This window comes from Cetorhinus maximus, chromosome 4 (genome assembly GCF_964194155.1).
Source record: "Cetorhinus maximus chromosome 4, sCetMax3.hap1.1, whole genome shotgun sequence".
Classification (NCBI taxonomy): domain Eukaryota; kingdom Metazoa; phylum Chordata; class Chondrichthyes; order Lamniformes; family Cetorhinidae; genus Cetorhinus; species Cetorhinus maximus.
Genome location: NC_135882.1, coordinates 132,019,717 through 132,035,331, shown reverse-complemented (window position 1 = coordinate 132,035,331; position 15,615 = coordinate 132,019,717). Strand labels below are relative to the sequence as shown.

The window sequence follows — 15,615 nt, the reverse complement described above, 5'->3', positions numbered from 1 at the left end:
ATGAGGCAGCACCGAAGTAATCATCGATGTACCGGAGAAAGAGTTGTGGGAGGGGGCCGGAGTAGGACTGGAACAAGGAATGTTCCACATTCCCCACAAGGAGACAGGCATAGCTGGGGCCCATGCGGGTACCCATAGCCACAGTGAGAGCAGTTAAAGGAGAAATTGTTCAGTGTGAGAACAAGTTCAGCCAGACGGAGGAGAGTAGTGGTGGATGGGGATTGTTCGGGCCTCTGTTCAAGGAAGAAGCGGAGAGCCACCAGACCATCCCGGTGGGGGATGGAGGTGTAGAGGGATTGGACGTCCATGGTGAAGAGGAAGCGATTAGGGCCAGGGAACTGGAAATTGTTGATGTGACGTAGGGTGTCAGAGGAATCACGGATGTAGGTGGGAAGGGACTGGACAAGGCGAGAGAGAAGGGAGTCAAGATAGCGAGAAATGAGTTCCGTGGGGCAGGACCAGGCTGACACGATCGGTCTGCCGGGACAGTCCTGTTTGTGGATTTTGGGTAGGAGGTAGAAGCGGGCCATTCGAGGTTGGGCGACTATCAGGTTGGAAGCTGTGGAAGGAAGATCTCCAGAGGAGATGAGGTCAGTGACAGTCCTGGAAACAATGGCTTGATGTTCAGTGGTGGGGTCATGGTCCAGGGAGAGGTAGGAGGAAGTGTCTGCGAGTTGACGCTCAGCCTCTGCGAGGTAGAGGTCAGTGCGCCAGACAACAACAGCACCACCCTTGTCAGCAGGTTTGATGACAATGTCAGGGTTGGACCTGAGAGAACGGAGTGCAGCAAGTTCAGAGAGAGACAGGTTAGAATGGGTGAGAGGAGCAGAGAAATTGAGACGACTAATGTCACGCCAACAGTTCTCAATGAAAAGATCTAGAGAAGGTAAGAATCCAGAGGGAGGGGTCCAGGTGGAGGTAGAATATTCGAGGTGGGTAAAAGGATCCGTTGAACGGGGCGAGGACTTCTGCCCAAAGAAGTGAGCATGGAGATGAAGGCGGCGGAAGAAGAGTTCAGCATCGTGCCAAGCCTGAAATTCATTGAGATGAAGGCGTAAGGGTATGAAACTAAGTCCTTTGCTGAGCACTGAATGTTCAGCATCGGAGAGGGGAAGGTCAGGGGGTATGGTGAATACACGGCCGGGGCTGGGATCGGAAGATGGGATGGGGACAGAGGGACAGGCAGGGGTGGAGGGTCCTGGATGGGTGTTGGTGTCGATGAGTTGTTGGAGCTTGCGTTCCTTAGCATTTGAGAGAAAGAGAAAAAGCTTCTTGTTGAGGCGTCGGATGAGGCGAAGAATAAAATGAAACTGGGGGCACGCGCAGCTTTGAAAAAGGGTGCGGCGGTGCTGCTGGAGGGAGAGGTCGAGTGTGTTCATATGGCGGTGCATGGCACTGAGTGTGGATCTCAGAATGTGATGAGAACAGCAGTCCGAGGAGCCTTGTATGTCCCGGAGATACCTGTAATCCTGGGTGGGTTCAAAACATGAGGGATGGAATTTCAGTTGAAATCCACGTGGGGTAAGTCGGAGATGGAGACAGTCACTGAGAAAGGAAATATGTCTGTGAAAGCGGGTTTTAGTAAAAACCTTGTCAAACACCAGGAGAGAAATGGAAAGCAATGAAGGTGAACAAGGCAAAAGAGAGTTACGAAAATCCTGACAGAGAGTATAGCAAAACTTCTTCAAGGTAGGCATTCCTTGAAGGGAAGTGGCAGTCAATTAAACACAGAGATAAAAGCAAAGAACTGTGGATGCTGGAAATCCAAAACAAAAACAAAAACAGAAATACCTGGAAAAACTCAGCAGGTCTGGCAGCATTGGTGGAGAAGAGCACAGTTGACGTTTCGAGTCCTCATGACCCTTCAACAGAACTAAGTAAAAATAGGAAAGGGGTGAAATATAAGCTGGTTTAAGCTGGGTGGGGGGAGGTGGTGTTGGGACAAGAAGAGCTAGGTAAAGGGCCAGTGATAGGTGGAGATAACCAAATGATGTCACAGACAAAAGGACAAAGAGGTGTTGAAGGTGGTGATATTATCTAAAGGAATGTGCTAATTAAGAGTAGAACGCAGGACAAACAAGGTATAGATAGCTCTAGTGGGGGTGGGATGGGGTGAAGGAATACTAAAAAAGCTAAAAGGTAGAGATAAAACAATGGATGGAAATACATTTAAAACTAATGGAAATAGGTGGGAAAAGAATAAAATTCACTGTTTCTTTTGAGAAACCTTTTCATGGAAAATCAAGTATATAACAACTGGCGGCAAGGATAAATTTGGTTCTGGTGCTGTCCCTTGCCCAGTGAATGTGAGTATCTTGTTTTAAACAGAAAAAAGGGAAAATATACTCACCAGGTATGCCACTTTTTGGCAGGATCAACCCCTTCGACTCATCCACAGAGGATTGGAATTAATATATAGAATGCCTTGGTTTCTTTTTCCAAGCAAACGAAATAACGGTGGAGGAAAAAAGGAAAGCAATTCTCCTCAACATCTGTAGGAGTAAAACTTATAATTTAGTCCGTAGTTTTGATGGCCCTGACGAAGACCTTCAGCAAATTGGTAGACATCGTAAAGGGTCATTTTCAACCCAAACCCTCCGTAATCGTGCAGAGGTTCAAAGTTAATTTGAGAGTAAGAGCCCCGGGAGAGACCATAGCCACATCCATAGCGAAGTTGAAACAGCTAACTGAACATTGTGAACGACGGCTATTAGCTGAAGAAAATATTGAATTTAAAAGGGCATTGGAAATTACGTTTGTGATGGAAAGCACCGAGTGTAATTCGCAGGCCTTACAAGGTCTATAAAATGGTGCCGTTTTCTCGTTGGGGCAGGAACAGACTGTGGGGCGTGGCGTGAAAACCAGGGAGACGGTCCCTGCTACCCAAAATTTGAAAAATGTACAGGAGACAGCTCATCAGCAAATCTGAAAATGAATTGTTACCGATGTGGAAGTAACCATATCCCTGAAACTCGCAATTTTAAAGAGGTGGAGTGCCATTATTGTCATAAAGGAGGACACATACTGAAGCAATGTAAAGCAAAATTGAGACAGACTGCCAGCCATCAAACTAAACTGATCGAAGTACATAATGTGGAAGAACCAGAAACCACTAATTCCGATGTTTATTCTCTATCTCATGTGAAAGTAGGAAAAACAGAGCCATTCACTGTTACTCTGCAAGTCAATGGAAAACCTTTGATTATGGAAGTGGATACTGGTGCATCAACTATTGTAGTAGGGGAAGCACACATGCAAATATTCAAACAAAGCTACTCAACAACAGAATATGGAGCAGACTTCAGCCAAATTGAAAACGTATACTGATGAAGTCATACAAGTGAAAGGTATTACCACTGTACCTGTTTATTAAGAGCACCAGATTGCACAGCTCCCTGTGATTGTAGTGGAAGGTGAAGGACCAAATCTTCTAGATCAAGATTGGTTAAAAGAAATTAACGTAAATTGGAGGACTGCTAGAGCTGCTAAAAAAATATGACAAGGTCTTTTGAGAGGAACTTGGGAAAATCAAGGGCCTGCAGGCTAAGATCTATGTTGACTCTGAAGCAACACATCATTTTTTTTTAAAGCCAGGCCTGTGCCATATGCCCTGAGAGAGAAGGTTGATACTGAATTGAACTGTTTAGAGAAGCTGGGTATTATTTAGCCAGTTCAAATTTAGGAAAGGGCAGCACCCATACTCCCTATCTTGAAACTGGATCAGACCATCTGTATCTGTGGGGATTATAAGTTTATAGTAAACAAGGCTGCCAAGTTGGACAAGTACCCTATCCCCAGGATTGAGGATCTGTATGCCAAGTTAGCAGGAGGGAGAACTTACACTACTAACTTACGCATATCAGCAGCTGGAACTGGATGATGTATCCAAAGGATTTTAAAAAAAATTCATCCATGGTATGTGGGTGTCGCTGACTAGGCCAGCATTTATTACCTACCCATCCCTAATTTTTTTTAAAAGAATCAACTACATTGTTGTAGGTCTGGAGTCACATGTATGCCAGCCCAGGTAAGGACAGCAGATTTCCTTCTCTAAAGAACATGAGTGAACCAGATGGTTTTTTATGACAATTGGCAATAGTTCCATGGTCATCATTAGACTTTTAATCCCAGAATTTTTTTTTATTGAATTCAAATGCCACCATCTACCATGGTGGTATTCAAACCCAGGTCCCCAAAGCATTATTCGGGATTACTAGTCTAATGACAATACCACTACAGGACCACCTCCCCTCAATTTGTAACCATAAACACACACACAGGGTTGTATCAATACACGCACTGCATTTCAGTGTCTCTTTGGCCTGCATGATTTTTCAAAGGACAATGGAGAGTTTGCTGCAAGGGCTACCTCAAGCTTAGTCTACCTGGACGACATCCTAATAACTTGGTTAACAGAAGCTGAACACTTGGCTAACTTGGAAGAAGTCTTAAAACAATTCTTGGAAGCAGGGGTGTGCTTGAAAAAGGAAAAGTGTACCTTTCGGGCAAGTGAAGTTGTTTACCTGGGCCATTGGGTGAAAGCCCAAGGGTTACACCCGGTAGAAGAAAAAGTCAAAGCTATTAAGGAGGCACCCTTGCCTACAAGTGTATCAGAGCTCAAGTCATTCTTGAGTATGGTAAATTACTATGGTTGATTCCTACCCAACTTATCAACGGTCCTAGCTCCTCTACATTCATTATTTTAAAAAAACAACGTTGGTCTTGGAAGTCACCTCACGAAAGTTAAACAGCTCTTGCACTCTTTGAATTTGTTAGTACACTACGACCCAACAAAAGAATTGGCGCTAACTTGCAATGCATTTCCCTATGGCGTGGGAGTGGTAATATCTCACAAGATGGACGATGGTTCAGAAAGGCCAATAGGCTATGTATCCAGAACCCCCTCTACGTCTGAAAAAGGTTATTCACAAATCGAGAAAGAAGGATTATCGATTATTTTTGGAGTTAGAAAATTCCATCAGTATGTACAGGCTGACACTTTACTATAGTATCTGATCACAAACCGCTCTTGGATCTGTTTAGTGAAGAAAAAGCTATCCCTCCCATAGCTTCCACAAGAATTCAAAGATGGGTTTTGATTTTATCAGCCCTCACTCACTCACTCATGCAATCACTGCATTTACGCACGCAGTAAAGCTGAATATACTTTTATGCACAGACCAGAGATGCATATGGCTAATGCAGATGCCATAAGTCACTTTCCTTTGCAGGAGAGTATTGAACATGCTCCAACTCCCCAAGAAATCATATTAATGATGAATTTCCTGGATTCATCGCCAGTCTGCGCAAGACAAATAAGAAACTAGATGAACCATGATCCAGTCTTATCTAGAGTACGAGGCCAAATATTGAAAGGATGGTGCCAAGAACCAGTCCCTGAAAATTGAAGCCATTCTTCACCTGAAGGAATGAATTGACTAGTCAGGATGGTATCCTATTATGGGGTACATGAGTCATCGTTCCTTCACAAGGAAGGGAACCGTTCTTAACCGAGTTACATAGCGTGCATCCTGGAATTTCCAAAATGAAAATGCTTGCAAGGAGCGATATGTGGTGGCCAGATATAGACAGTGATATAGAAAAATGGTTAAACACTGTCTCCAGTGCCAGCAACTACAGAAGTTGCCTCTTGCAGTCCCACTGCATCCGTGGGAGTGGCCTGGCCGACTCTGGGTGAGACTGCATATAGATTATGTCGGCCCATTTCTAGGCACCATGTTTCTACTAATAATTGCATATTCCAAATGGTTAGACGCATACGAAGTGAGATCGCCAACGTCAGGTGCGACTACAGAAAGGTTATGCCAAAGCTTTTCTATACTTGGATTGCCAGAAGTTGTTGTCTCAGACAATGGTACTGCATTTATTATTGCTGAATTTCAAAGATTTGTAAGCCTAAATGGTATCAAACCCGTAAAGACAGCACCATATCATCTGTTGTCTAATGGATTGGCTGAGGGAGCAGTGCAAACTTTTAAAGTTGGGATGAAAAATTTATTGGGAGGATCACTGGGGACTAAACTTTCGAGTTTCCTGTTTCATTATGGAATGACCCCCGACACTACTACAGGTTCAACACCTTCAGAATTACTTATGACCTGCTGCCTTCGTACGAGATTAAGCCTGATACTTCCCAATTTGGAGGGGAAGGTAGAGGACAGTCAAGGGAATCAAAAAGTGACTCATAATTTGCATAAATGAGAGCGAGAATTTACTGTTGGTGAAACAGTATTTGTACGAAACTTCATTGGTGGATTGAGTTGGTTGCCTAGGGTAATAGTTTCTGTGACCAGACCCTTGGCGTACTACATAGAAGTGGAGGGTAGGATTACCCGAAAACACCTGGATTATTTGAGAAGGTAGATACCCCAACAAACTGATGTTCCACCTGCAACCATTGTAGAACCTATGGTTCCCATTGTGATTGATCAACCAAGGATAGACATACCAGATGTCTTTGTTGGCGTGGATAACACTAAACTGTCTCTGCCTAAGGAGGTACTGGATGTTGCTGCAGTTCCAGAAAATGAAAATTTAGTAAGAGATTATAAAGTTGTGGAGCTATGACATTCTAAGCGGATCAGGAAACCACCTGAGAGGCTGAACTTATAATTTCATAACCCATGTATACATTTGTAATGTCATGAATGTAGTTGTTCTTGTAAATAAAACTAACTATAGCTTTCAGACTTATTGTACTGGGTAGTATCACGTGACAGTGTGAACGAATCAGCCCAAAGCACAGAAAAACTGAGGGGTGAGTTTTTGTCAAGTTGTGGTTTTTGATAGAAGCATGTAACTGCTGCTGAAGCCCTGTCAATAAAGTTCACTGTTTCTAATGAGAAACCTGTCTGGAAAATCAAGTCTGTAACAAGTCTCCTTATGTAAGGGGGGGTATATTTATTAGAGGGTTGTGGATGTTCAGCCATTGGGTATATCCAATGCTGAGATCACCAGATTTTTGGATTCTAAGGGACTCAAGGGATATTGAGTGGATGGTGGAGTTGAAGTAGAAGATTAGCCATGGTTTTACTAAATGGCAGAGTTAGCTCAAAGAGTCTTTTTCTCGTTGTAATGCGACTCTAGCTCTGGTGACCCCGCCACGGTCTTCCGCATGCGCAAACACTCCATTCCGTCCAACGGCGAGTGGGGAGACGAGTGCTCACTGCGCACGCGCGCTGCCGGAACAATAAAGTTTGGTTTGTTGCCTTGCTCTTCTGTTTGTGTGAGAGCGCGAGCGCAGCGATGGCGGCGGCGGTTGGAGCTTCGCGCAAGAAAGATGGAGGTCCTAACGTCAGGTTCTTGGAGTCGTCCGAAACGGTAGCGCAGTTCGATGGCCTGAGGTTGTGGCTGGGCAAAAACTACAAGAAAGTGAGTGGCCGAGACGAAACCAGAGCCGGAGTGACTGAACTGGCTTCATCTAGTGTTTTAGCTGCAAATGGCGGCCGAGGCCTCGGGGGGTCAATGAAAGGGTGGGTGTGAGTTGCGGGTGGGAAGAAGAAAGAACCCCCTTCTCGGTCAGGATTAATGAAGGGTCTCGCTCATCTTTCACTGAATTTCCCTTGGGGGAGGCTGCCCGCCAGTGGGGCTGGCGTCAGGAGTTCATTGCTTTGTGTTGGGGCGGTAGGTGTTGGGGCGGTAGGTGTTGGGGAAGCTTCCTTCAAAAATATTTGTAGTCTAATTTTATTCTTTGACACAAGGATTGTGAACCAGCATCGCTGTTTTCACACCTTAAGATGTTTTCCTTTGTGGCGCAAGTTCAGGGAATTTAATTTCTATCATTTCAGTTGCCTCTAATTTTGTTTGTTAAACATTTTTAAAACTCAAACTGGCAAAACTAAATTCTTCAAGTCTAGAATATGCTGTCCAGAAGAACGCAGAATGCTGTACTTTCTGTCTCCCGATCACATTTTTAACTTCATGTTTGAAGTAAATATGCGTTGATTATTGTGTTTACCGTGAGGAGTTGGGCCAGCAGTCGGGCTGACAAAGAGTAAAGGCAACTTGATCAATCTTGTGCAACATGACACAATGAATCGTGCAGTTAGCAGGGCGGAAGCAAACGGTTCCATGTTGCCTGATTGGGTAACTGTGGCTCGAGTGGTGAACGAACGAATTTGTTTTTATTCCCCTGCCGTCCAAATTAGTTTAAATATGCAAAAGCGTTGAGATATTGTACTGAGGGGTGCGGGGGCTATGACTGGCTTCAGTTTGAACGCAGTACTGTGGTGCTTTTTTTTGCTACAAACATTATTAGATTTCAAAGCAGTGAGTGTGCAATAGTATTTAAAAAAAATATTTGCTTAGAGGAATCATAATAGCAAAACCAAACCCAGCAGTCTGTGATTGTTTTTGTCTTAATAATTGCAAGATTCCACTTATGGGAGCAATCAACTTGAAATAACTTGGTTTATTTTGCATTTGGTCACATGCCATAGTAATATGGCACATATGGCATAGTAATATATGCATATGGCGCACACTATTGCTGTGGCATACAATCTGCAGGAAATTTTGGTGTTGATAACTTGAGTTGTAACTTGCACCATGCCAAAGGTTCCTGGCATCCACTGAGCAGCTCCATCATGGCTCGTCTCACAACAATGAAAATTTTGGATCAATGGCTGGCCCATGGCAACAATCAGTGGTTATGTCCAACGTCATTTGGAATGAGCCATTGTTGAGCTAACTTCCATGGAACAAAGGAATGCCAATTTAATTGGAGAAACTGGACAAGACACTGGCTTACTGAGCAAGTGTTAAGCTTAACTTAGTGGCAGTTGCATTCGGCAGAACAGCGAAGAATTGGGATGTGTGTGTAGAAAGAAAAGCTAACTGAACACACTGCAATGTAACAGAATTTTTTATCCATTGCAAAATGAGGGCTGTAATGTCATGTTTAAGTTATTGGACAAGTAACCCAGATAATGTTCAATTTCCACCAAGACGATTTGCAAACTTGAATTATCCAGAAACTCTGGAAATAAAAGCTGCTTTCAGAGAAAGTAGCTATGTAGTAGCTGGATGGTCATAAAAACCCACTGGTTCAATGGAGCCTCTTATTGAAAATTTTTAGCTGGTTTATATATGGCGCACATGTGACTCTGGTTCCACAGGGCAACCCACTCTGTTATGCCAACTAAGGATGGGCAGTTCTCCCACTCGGGGAAGGGGAAAGAAAATTGAAGCATTTGAATTTTTAAAAAAAAGACAATTGTGTAGGATCACAGGGTTTGAAATAAGTTCTAGGTATTTCTAGATTGCTGTTCCTTGGCTGATTCTTCCATCATCCAGCTCTCTCAAATGTGACTTTGAATTAATGTCCAAATAATTAGCAAAACAAGCGGTCCTAGCTGGAGATTACTATATCATGGATTTTTAGCTTCTGATGTTTGGAATCACTTCATTGTCCACTGGCTGAACAGTGAGTTTTGGTGTGAATCTGCTTTTGGAAGATTGGAACTCAGTCTAAACATCTGGCTTTCTGTTAACAAATGATCCTTTCCATTATATTCTGGGCCTATGTGATGACAACAAGATTTTTTGACCATTCCAAGTTACAGGTTTTTTAACCAATTACTTATAAGTAACATTAGTAATTTAAGCTGTCTAAGTCTCAGATTAAACAGGATAAGTTAGGACATAGTAATGCCCATTTCTCGGGCAGAAGAAGTCATGTCCCACTCAACATGGGTGCCTGACTTCAGTCTGACTCCATGTTGGCATCCCTGGCAGCTGGTTTAAGCAGCTACTGGAATATGCTGGTAAGAGGCAGAGTGTCTATTTAAGAACCCAGGAATGTTCCGCTCCATCCTTTCTGGTTCCTCCTGCAACCTAACCTGTAGTCCTGAAAGGGATTGCTGGAGTTGCCTAATATAAAGACCGTTTTAAACTTGCTTTAATTTGCAGCAGAGGGAGTGGGTGTATTGCTTCTGGCTCCACAACGTGATCTGGGCTATTGCAGGGCCTGATTTTGCTTTCTCCATTTCTCAGGACCTCCCTGGTTGTCAAATTGGTCCAGGGGAAACGGACAAGTTGCCCTTGTGGACCTGACATGTGTCAGCAGTGTGGTGTAATTATTTTGAGGTCCAGTTCTGAATGGCCCTTGTCCCGTTAGTGTTTGACATGCAAGTGTGATGGAAATGAACATAGAAGAATTTCTTTCCCACCTCAGTTTCATTAAAGGCATGTACTTCATTTTCCCCACAATGTATAGAATAAAAACATCAACCTGAAAAGTTAACACATGCATCCACAAATGCAGCCAGACCTGCTGAGTATTTCCAGCATTTTCTGTTAATATTTGATTTCCAGCATCTGCAGTGTTTTGCTATTGTACATGATCAGAAGCAATTTTGATGGCTCTTGTCTCAGGTAAAAGTATCAAGAAGGGGCAGAGATTTTATTTTACTCCAGTTATTTGGAACATAACAATGAATATATTTTAATGTATTCACCTGCCACATTACTTCTTTGTTTTTAAATGGCACAAATCCAGGATACTTGTGTGATTATTGACATAACTGTGGGGTGAAGATGCAATAATTTTGCTTGTCAGCAAGGATATTATTCAGAGCACTGCAAAAATCCAGGGCAGTTATAGTGCAGTAAATATTGGTGTCACTCACTATAATTTTCTGGGAATTTTCATGTAAATTGATTGCTGTAACAAATCTCCAGGAAATTTTGCACTTTTAAAAAGTGCTTCATGTATAATCAATTTGTTTGCAGTGTAGTCAATGATAGGTACAAGATGTTTGTGTTTAGTTGCACAGAAGTAAAATTCTGCAGATGGTAGAAATCTTAAATAAAAACAGAAAATGCTGGAATATTCAGCAGGGTAGGCAGCATCTGGAGAGAAACAGAGTTAATGTTGTTAACCTGAAACTTTCACTCTTCTCTCTCCACAGATGCTGCCTGACCAGCTAAGTATTTCCAGCTTTTTCTCGTTTTATTTGTATTTAGTGTAATTGGAGAGCTTTGGATACAAAACGTTTGTGAACTGTGAATGATTTATTCTTTACACCCATTGTGGGTTAGATACAGGGCTGCAGTGTTGGTAGTAACAAAGCACTTGACTGTTTACTTGCACAATAGGTTACCCACTTTGATGGGATGTGGAGGATAATAGTAAGGTTGCAATTTTACTCCTCACTGTTGCTCACTTTGGTGTTAAAATTTGAGGCCATTCCTAACTGAGCTCAGCAGGCAGTGTGTGGCTGTTGCCTTGAGGCACTGCATTCCTTGTGATTAATTCCCCACAGTTGTGCCTTTGGGAATTGGCCATGATACTTCAGATTGGGATGATTTACCTTTTAAACTTTGAAAGATGAGCAAAAGACAAACTCCTGTCTCTTTGTGAAAGATTGTAATTATAAACAGTGTTTTAAATTACCTTGGATTTTGTCTGAATTTCTGGGTTAGGTGCAGGTGATACTGTGTACTTTAACATGAGTTTTGCATCTGAGAAAGGGCTGACATAATAGACTCGCCATTGAGAACTGAATCCTGGGACTCTCCTGAGGATCTGTGCTTCTCCTCTGCTTTTTGGCTGCCACAGGATCATCAATATCAAAATCATTGAATTACTCACAACGGAATACCCAACCCCTGACCTGTTTTACCCACAGTTTTAATATGGCATTGTGGTTAATGATGGTTGGGGATTTAGCAGTCGTAATGACCTTGAATGTGAAGGGGAGATGTTTCGATGGTCTCTTATTGGAAACGGTTATTGCCTGGCACTTGTTTGACATAAATCTCAGTTAGCACTTATCAGCTAAACCTAAAATAAAAACGAAATGCTGCAAGAATTCAGCAGCCCTGACAGCATCTGTGGAGAGAGAACCAGAGTTATTGTTTCAGGTCTAATCTGACATTTTGGAACAGAAGTAGAAATGTGATGCATTTTGTGCTGTTGAAAAAGGGGGAGGGGCAGGTGGAGCAAAATGGAAGATTATGGATAGGTTAGAGGGTGGGGGAGATTAAATGACAAAGATGTCATGGAACATAGGACAAAGGGAATGGTAATAGCATTAAAATCTAAAGCTCTTAAAACCTAAACGTCGGGTCTGCTTGATGCATTAATTTGCTTATGATAAACTAGTGAATTTTAACATCATTTCACCTTTTCTCTTTCTGATCCTATTCGATTCTCTGGTATGGACTTTCTCAAGGGCCATTAGGGGATGGGCAACAAATGCTGACCTTGCTAGTGATGCTTGCGTCAAAGGAATGAATTAAAAAAAAAAATGCACACTTCAAACATGTGGAAACAGTGTCTCTGCCTACAAATTCCTCTCCAAGTCACATGCCATCTGGACTTGGAACTACGTCACCGTTTCTTCACTGTCGCTGGGTCAAAATTCTAGAACTCCCTACCAAATGGCACTCTGGTGTAAAAATTGCAGTTATTGAAAACTGCCGCCTTCTTTCGGACAGTTATGAATAGTCAATAAATGTTGTCCTGCCAACAAAACGCATGTTGCATAGAAGAATAAATAAAAATTAAGTCCTGTTCTGAAGGGTATGTTACACCCTTAAGAGGTCCCTTGTTCCTCTCAATGATGCTGTTCTTTCTATTCTCATACTGTTGACTCTGAAGTCTTTCAGGAGAGTATCCATGACCCCATCCTTTTCCTTCAAAGCAGACTGCCCCAAATGACATCATCTGTAGACAAATGACCAACTTCCATACATCCTCTTAGGGTAAGCTTCCAATTCCCAAACCCTTGCCTTTAAATCTCTTCAGGGCCTTGTCCCTCTAACTATCTGACCTACAGGCTGTCTCTGCCCCCTATCCCAAACACTCCATTCAAAACAAGTGCTGGTGTAGGTTTTAATAAATTGGTTTATTAAATGTCTGGATTTTGTACTACCGGTACCACATTTATTCAGGCTGACTGTGGGAAATGCTCACTTTAGTGGAGTTTTTCCAATCACTGGTTCAGCAAATCTACCGATTTAATGAATCTCCAATTGATTGACAGCAATTTCGTGAAATTGGCACTAACGTGACACTTCGCCTGATAGAACTCCTTGAATTCATCTTCCGTTTCTGCCTTCTGCGACTGACCTGAAGCCACTTTGGTTCACTCTGAATGCTTCTGGAACCTTCAACATTAACCGAAGTTTGACGTACAATCCAAAATTGTACTGTTGCATATTCAAAATCCAAAATGGCACTGTTGCATATTCATAGTTTTAAGTGTGAAATTATCACAAATTCACCACTGAACTAGGCTGAAATCCTGGTGACAATCCTGTTGCCAAGAATGGCACAGCTCATGTCAAGGATAAGATCCAAATCATAAATTTGTTTTTTTTTACCCCTTCATGACCAAAGCTTTCAGCAGTCTTTATTTTTCAGTTTGTACAGGCTGATTCACCTTCAAACAAAACATTGGCTGGTCTTGTGGTGCAGCTGCTTCAGTTTCAGGAGGATGCATTTGGCAAGCATGTCAACAATCCTGCGTTAACTAAACTTCCAGTAAGTAATTTCCAATGAACAATCTATTTTGTCAGCTGTTGTGTTTGTATAGATTAATTAGATGAGGACAAAATGGGATTAGACTTTCTATTTTGATTCGGGTGAATATGGAAAGTATGTGGGGAAAATGGCACCCATGATACCATGAGCCCAGTTTGAAACATTGTTCAAGAAGAAAGGTGAAAATTAATGGGTGCTGGGGAAGGAAGCAACAATAACCTATATTCATATAGCAGCTTTAACATGGTACGATGTCTCAAAGCACTTCACAGAAGCATTATGTAACCAATATTGACACTGAACCATGTAAGAAAATATTAGGACATCTGATGCAAAATTTGGTCTGAGTGCTAGGTTTTAAGGTATGCCTTAAGGGAGGAGAGAGAGGTAGAGAAGCTTGGGAAGGGGTCCAGGCAGCTAAAAGCATAGTGCCAGTGGTCAACTTGTTAAAATTCATTCAGCATGTGCAAGAAGTCAGAATGGGGTGAGTGCAGAGATCTGAGGGTGTAGAGTGGGAGGGATTTGAGAATGGTGATGAATATTTAAGAAGGGTGATGTTGCCAGACTGAATACCAGTGCAGGCCAGTAAGCAGAGGGTTGATGGGTGAACAGATTTTGCTGTAAGTTAGAAAATGGGTAGCTGAATTTTGGATGAGTTGAGGTATATGTCAGGTAAAATGGGAAGCTGGCCAGGAGAGAAATTGGACTAGTCAAGTTGCGAGGCATGGTGTTTCAAAAGCAGAAGAACTGATGCAGGGGTGGAGATGGGCAGTGTTTTGGGGATAGAAGTAGGCAGTCTTGGTGATGGATACATGGTGGAGAGCTCACCTCTGGGTCAAATGGAGTGTCAACGTTTGTTGTATTTTGACATCTTTTTTGCACATACTCACCAATCTCACATCTGTACTGGGTAACTATTTGTAGGTCTGGTCTGTTTTTTTAAGATCTCGCACAGGATGGCTTAGCAGACTGATCTACTTTATGGGTTCAGCAACTATTCCTCACAAGGACAGCATAGCTTCAGCTCCTACATATACACCCTGCTAGCTGCTCATCACATGGTGCTCTACATCGTGCTATTTGCTCACTTGTATATTCCCTTAAAAGTGACATCACAGCAAATGTTATGAATGATCTGGTTGAGTCTCGGACAGTGACTAGAGAGAAACAGAGTAGGTGGCTAGGGAATAGTTTGTGGGAGGCATCGAAGACTATGGCTTTAGCCTTCCGGGTAGTTAATTGGAGAAACTTTCTGCTCAGCCATGACAGGATGTCATACAAGCAATGTGACAAACCAGACAGTGGGCGAGTTGAGTTAGATGGCTAGATATGAATTCTGTCATCAGTGAACATGCCAGAACCTGACGTCCTGTTTCAGATCATGTCACAATATGTCTCCATGACCTTGCGCCTAAGCCCTCTAAGTACATGTCCAATTCCCCTTTTGTAAGTTTTGATGGAATCTGGTTCTACCACACTTTGAGCTAGTTCGTTTGAGATTTTGATTTTTTTGCGTGAAGGAATTTCTCGTTTTCCCCTCATTCTTCAGGCAGTTATTACAAATCTGTGATCTCCAGTTGCTGGCCAGAAAATAGTTTCTCCCTATTTGTTCTACCAAAACCCCATAATTTTGAATAGCTCAATAGGACTCCACATAACTGATCTCCCTCATCTCTGGTGTTATCTTGGTAAATCTCCTTTGCATCCTGTTCAGGGCCTTAACATTTTTAAAATGTCGTGTCCAGAAATGTACACAATACTCCAGCTGAGGCCTAACCAGTGATTTGTCAAGGTTTAGCATGACTTCCTGTTTTATTTTTGTCTTCAATATCCCCATTTGCAAAGCCCAAAACAAAGACATAGCCTGCAGGATTTATTTTGGTGGCTTCAAGACTATGACATCGGGACTAAAATGCTGTCCCATGTCTGCATTTTCCGGGAGCCTGACCGGCAGAACAATTGTCCTGGAGGTGGTCTCTTAAGTGGTTGCTGCAGGATGGCAGCTGGGCTCCTGATAATGCACACCAGGGGTTAACGCTGCTGAGGTATGTCTGAAAACGTGAAGGTGCCTCAAGGTGAAGGCACCCTCATAATTAAGTATTTTA

At 42.6% G+C, this 15,615-nt stretch overlaps 1 protein-coding gene across 3 annotated transcripts in view; it reads left to right on the top strand.

The window, feature by feature from the left end:
* The first annotated feature begins 7,240 nt into the window (after window positions 1-7,240).
* LOC144679895 (SWI/SNF complex subunit SMARCC1-like) overlaps window positions 7,241-15,615 on the top strand; it is a 213,040-nt gene continuing 204,665 nt past the window's right edge. For all 3 annotated transcript variants that reach the window (XM_078540826.1, XM_078540827.1, XM_078540825.1), the window contains exons 1-2: window positions 7,241-7,392; window positions 13,391-13,510. In XM_078540826.1, the coding sequence (XP_078396952.1) occupies window positions 7,267-7,392; window positions 13,391-13,510 (246 nt within the window). In that variant the 5' untranslated portion in view covers window positions 7,241-7,266. The remainder of the gene's footprint in view (window positions 7,393-13,390; window positions 13,511-15,615) is intronic.